Source organism: Acyrthosiphon pisum, chromosome X (genome assembly GCF_005508785.2).
Source record: "Acyrthosiphon pisum isolate AL4f chromosome X, pea_aphid_22Mar2018_4r6ur, whole genome shotgun sequence".
Lineage (NCBI taxonomy): Eukaryota > Metazoa > Arthropoda > Insecta > Hemiptera > Aphididae > Acyrthosiphon > Acyrthosiphon pisum.
Window position 1 is genome coordinate 8,169,432 of NC_042493.1, and position 5,727 is coordinate 8,175,158.

The 5,727-nt window shown below is 25.1% G+C and overlaps 1 protein-coding gene across 5 annotated transcripts; it reads left to right on the top strand.

The window, feature by feature from the left end:
- The first annotated feature begins 800 nt into the window (after nt 1-800).
- Nucleotides 801-4,861, top strand: LOC100161471 (regulator of MON1-CCZ1 complex). 5 transcript variants are annotated; one of them, XM_029485907.1, is made up of 9 exons: nt 801-973; nt 1,060-1,606; nt 2,550-2,709; nt 2,897-3,061; nt 3,780-3,923; nt 3,988-4,165; nt 4,226-4,370; nt 4,460-4,565; nt 4,640-4,861. In XM_029485907.1, the coding sequence occupies exons 3-9, from the start codon at nt 2,605-2,607 to the stop codon at nt 4,844-4,846; spliced, it is 1,050 nt and encodes a 349-aa protein (XP_029341767.1). In that variant the 5' UTR covers nt 801-973; nt 1,060-1,606; nt 2,550-2,604; the 3' UTR covers nt 4,847-4,861. The 5 variants fall into 5 exon arrangements, 4 of the variants coding, with proteins under 4 accessions (XP_029341767.1, XP_016661840.1, XP_016661839.1 ...); XM_016806351.2 differs by having other exon boundaries at nt 1,454-1,606; XM_016806350.2 differs by lacking the exon at nt 801-973 and adding an exon at nt 2,350-2,495 and having other exon boundaries at nt 989-1,606.
- Nucleotides 4,862-5,727: the final 866 nt, after the last annotated feature.

The following is a 5,727-nucleotide window of genomic DNA, read 5'->3' on the forward strand; positions in this document are numbered from 1 at the left end:
TATTTCTTTCCTTCATAAATAATAATATACATCTTTTTTGTAAAAGGTGACTTTACTTTAAGATTACTTAAACGCATAGAAAAAACGATTTTTCGTAAATGCGTTTTGTCTATGTTGTGCGTGGGCCAGAGAGAGAAAACAAGTAGTGCGCTGACATCCTTTTACGTGTTTTTATCAATTATACGCTATTAATCATATTATAATAGGTCACCTATTTTATTAGGCACCTTAAAGAAGATAAAATAGTTTTATATTTTTATACAATATCAGTATAAACCAAAAGTAGGTAAACTGGATTTTTTGTTCATCAGTCGTAATATTAATTTTCATGGTGACTTTTTATTTTCATAAAGAAATGTACTGGGTATTTGTTTTCTCTGTATCATGTCATAAAATCATACAACTATACAATATCATAGAATATCATAGATATAATTATCATTTTATTTTAAATTTAACGATAGATTAAATTTTTATAACAAGATATAGTATAATTAACATATTAATATAATGCTTGCATAATATGAAAGTTTTTCATGAAAAAGTTTTTGCTGATGGGTACAATACATTTTGAAACGTTTCAAAATAAAACAGTTTATAACAAAATGGAACGTTTCGTTTGGAATAATCTATATTTCTTATCATAAGAAAATAACAATATTATTTGATAATACAATTATTGTAGTCTGTAGAATGTAGATACCTATAGTAGATATTATAATTAATAAATTTTATAATACCTACCTAATAATAATATTATTATTATTATTGACTATTGTGTCAAATGCAGTACTGATTACCTACTAAGTAGTTCTAAATTGTATTACAAATCACTATAGTAAAAATTACTGTCATAATAATAAATATTATATAGTCGAATTGTGTAACCAAAGCTTATAAATACAAAGAAATTTGATTATGTAAATAATAATTTCCAACCGAATCCTACCTATATACGATGATCGAATCTACGGTAATCAAAGATTAAAAAAAGAAATACTAAGTAATTGAATAAAAACGATAATTTTAGTAAATACTAAATACGATGATATCCCGCAGAAATGCGATTTTTTTGGTTACGGCAGTTAGCTTTTTAAAAAGCCACCGACACACAACTTAGGATATCATAGTGGGATCTCGGAGTTGAAGATCAAAACATCGGTCGGCTAGGTGGGCTGTTTTAAAAATATTGACTGGCCAGAACAAGACGCAACAACATCGTAGAAAGTCCAATCATTTATCGTTATCAGATTAACTTCAACAATCAAAATAATAATTATCAGTTTTTTTAATTGGAACATTTTTAAATACGTCATTTGTAAAATTAATAATATTAGTTATAATAGTTACAGTTTATTGCCGCCCAGTCGCATTCTCTTGTGGGACGGAGTGTAGAAATTAATTACTTAAATACTTATATCAGGTATCTAAATTAGTATTTACGATTTTCCAGCTTGAGATTTGGCCAATTTGTATTCTTGTTTATTAACTCGTACGCGAGTTATGTAAAAAACTGACGTCTCATACCTACCTATCTGTCGACGCCTCCGCCAATGTCCATGTAGATGATCTTAAGTTCAGTGTCCCGTACATTTTGCTGCAGAATGTAAGTTGAATTTTATCTCATAACGTTGACATATAATACGACTTTCCACCGACGATCGCTGTCGATGTGTATATGTATAGCCCATCAACTGTTTTGGTGCTGGCTACCCGTGGCTCGCACTAACTTCGATTGTGTTTGTCATCCGCCGTCTGAGTTAGGAATTTTGTGTAAAATGTTCACCGATAAATCAACAGTGTCTACATTCCCTATCACTGTGAACAAAAAATAATGGTCATGTTTTGTGTGATTGATGAACATTCTGCATTGTTCAATGTCCAGTGAAATTTTCGATAATTATTTTTTTTTTTTTAAATCTGTCTGATAAATATTCCTTAGTCACCAATCTAAGCATAAGTCATAACTTATTAAGTATATGTTCACCAAAAAACATTCAAATACATTATTATGAAATGTTTTATTTGTTGAACTCAAATATTATATTGAATTATTTACCAAACAATAGCATATTATTGGTGACATTTAAATTTTCATGATAAAAATAATAATGTATGTACACCAGTCCCAGATGTCTATACTATACTTGATTAGGAACTCTGAATAAAACGAATACAAAATAACTGAAGCTCGTCCATTATATTTTGGGTTGGAAAAATGTCTATGTATTTAAAAATTACTAATTACCACCTAATCATTTAGGTAGGTAACATACTGAAATATTGAACATTAGCATTTCCGTGTAAATTTGTCTACAAAATGAATTTGATAATGAGTTATTTTTCTAGTATAGTAAATATATATCAATATCAATATTTAATAATATGAAAGCAAACTATTCTCAGACTTATTTTATCTTACCACCTTTGAAATGGTTAAATGAGAAGAGGAAGACACAACAATTTGTTTATAATTTGGCCATTCAGAAAAATAGGTACTATAAAATCCATAACCATTCTGTTTTTAATCAATATGTTAATATTTTCAGATTTAATATTTAAATAGTGAATATAACAATTTGGTTAGCCGTTTTAATTTTAATTATGGATGATGATAACTGTCTTCAATTGAATGATGATCCAATTCAGTTTGTTCCTGCAAGTGTAAGCAAAACAACAAATGTGTTTTACGATGAGATAACTGGACAGGTAAACATTTACAATACATAAACATTTGATAAGACAAGGTTTTAATTTTGAAGTATTGATATTCATTTATGATTTGATATTGTTGTTAAATTTATTATAATATTTACTAAACGTTTTTCCTCTAATAGTTGTAAAACTGTAAATACCAATTATTTATTACTATTTATACATACCTACACTGTTTTAGATAATTACTGTTCATTCTGGTGAATTGACTGAAATAATTGTAACTTCTAGTACTCGTTGTAGAGAAAATATGGTGTTTAAAATAGAAGACCGGGGACCAGTATCTTCAATAAAAATGTCCTTAGACTGTAAAATATTAACAATGATGAGAACAGCATTATCTGTGGTAAGTTTTTGTGTTTATTTAATCATAATGTAATATGTTGACATTGTAATTGACTTTGAATAGTTAGGTAAAAATAGAATGTGTATAGTATAATTAATATAATGGTTATTGTTATTTAACCATAACAAACAAAATTACCATTTCAATTTATTTTGTTGAAAATATTAATATATTTGATTTTTATTATTTGCTGCATTATATCATAATAGAGCTGTATAATACGCAATATATATATTATATATATCTAATATAATAATTATAATATAAATAAAAAATAATTTATGTAATATTTTAGTTTTCCCCAAAACTAAAAAAAAATTTAAATTAATAAATGTTCGTATTTAGGTAGGTTTATTTGTACAAAAGTATGTAAGTTGTATTCTAAATTTATGATAATAAATTCATTGTTTTCATTAAATAAAAATTAAATTCTTCAGTATTAGGTATTGAAAATTAATTTAAATATAATTGATACTACAGTTTCATAGTTCAAACTTCATATAAAGCAACTTTCTAAGTTATTAATAAAATAAGCTTTATTTCTTTATTATACAATTTTACAATTTAATTTTATAAGTTTGAAATAATGAATAAATGACAGTATAAATAATTAAATATTGAAATATTAAATTTTTCAAATTATATTATTATTAGATATATATTATTATAGTACTGGTATTTTTGTTGTCATTTATTACATAATAGTTATAATTTATAGGAATTAATGGATATTAAAGAAAATACATTACAAAGTCCTTATTTTTTGTATTGTAAATTCAAAGGTGCCAAATTGTTGGGCTTTATATGGACTGGTAACAACGAAATACTATTAATTAGTGATAAAGGTGTAGAATTATACCAGGTAAATTAAACACTCTAATACTTTAAACTTATTTAAATCATGATTATATAATTTCTTTATTTAGATTGAAGGCCAAGTACCTAAGCAACGCATAGTTTTTTCAAAATCTATCAATTTGCATGTGAATTGGTTTATTTACTCAAATCACTCAAAAATATTACTACTGTCTATGAATTCTTTTGGAGATTTCCAACCCCTTCATATTTTACCTGGAAATATAAACAAACTGACAAAATTAGAAGGTATTGCCAAAATAATTTAATTAATAATAATGATAATAGTTTTATTTTATTTTTTTGTAGTTGATTTAGATATTTCTCTTAATATACCAAATCAATCAATTAGTGAACGAAATATTGTAATGACAACTGTGTATAACACACTCAGGATATTAGTTTTACCAACAAGTCAAAGTCGCAATGAAATAATAGTTTATACATTAAACAAGTATAGTGTATAAAAATTTAATTATTTGTATATATTTAATGCTGCATATTTTATGTTTTACTTAAAAAATATTTTTGTTTCTATTGCAGAATGATGATGTTTAAAAAATCACATATTTTACGATTGACACACAATGGTAAATTGTTGATTAATGTAGTTGATAATTTGATTGTCGTTCATTACCAACAAACAAAGGTTATTTATCTTTAAACTTGTGGAATTTATGAATATAGTATATTATTCTATAACATATAATTTGTATTGTCTAGTCTTCTTCTGTATTCGACATATATATGGAAGCTGCAAAAGAACATACAATATCACATTATTTACCTATCTTAGATGATCTATCAATTAAAAGAACAGTTCCAAGAGAAGGAGGATCACATTATGTTTCTCATCTATGTATCCTTTTTATAATTAAAATATCAAGCAATATGAAATTTAATTATATTCACTATATCCTTAAGTTTTAATGCAAAATAAATATTTGAGTCACTATATAAAATATTTGCTATATCTTGCCCACTTTATAGTTATAGAAATATTATTGTATTATTAATTTTTTTAATTCATTTAAATAATGATTTAAAATCATTGGTACTCAAATTTATTATTACCTAGGTTAAAAGTCTTAAGTATAGTAGAACTCTGATTATCCAAACGCCAATCAACCGGAATAGAAAAAAAAAGTTTAGTCTTTTAATAACTCGTAAATCATAATCGTATTTTATGGTTCATCATAATCAAAATCGTACATTAGATAAAGAATAGGTATTATTCATAGTTAGTCAGTTGTTGTCTAATTGTCATACAATTTACTCCGTCAATTGTTATAACGTTATATAAATATATGTCATATATGATATATCAATCATCCGGATATTTGCTTATCCTGAACCCTTGACATTAATTAGTCTAGATAATCGGAGTTCTACGGTATTTTTATTTTTACTAAAATTCAATTTTTATCTTGTCTGAAAATACAAAATAGTTTTAAAAATTGGTAATACATACATATTTAAAACTGAATGTTGAAAGTTGAATATAAGTAGCGCTAGAAATGTATGTGTTAGCATGTTTTCTAATAATATATAATAATCATTTTATACATAGATTTGGGATCAAGAAATTTGGTTCATTATAATGAACTGAGTGTTCAGCATTTTATTTCATACTCCCAATATTTCACTTTTTTTTAGAAGTTTGAACATATTTTGTTATGTTTTCTTATTCAGTGCTTATTTTGCTTACATTTTGAAATTTACATTTAATTGTTTCAACTAATATAGATATTATGTTTAAAATGATTATTACGTATGCAACAATTTTATAGTTGAGATAATTAAGCATCACT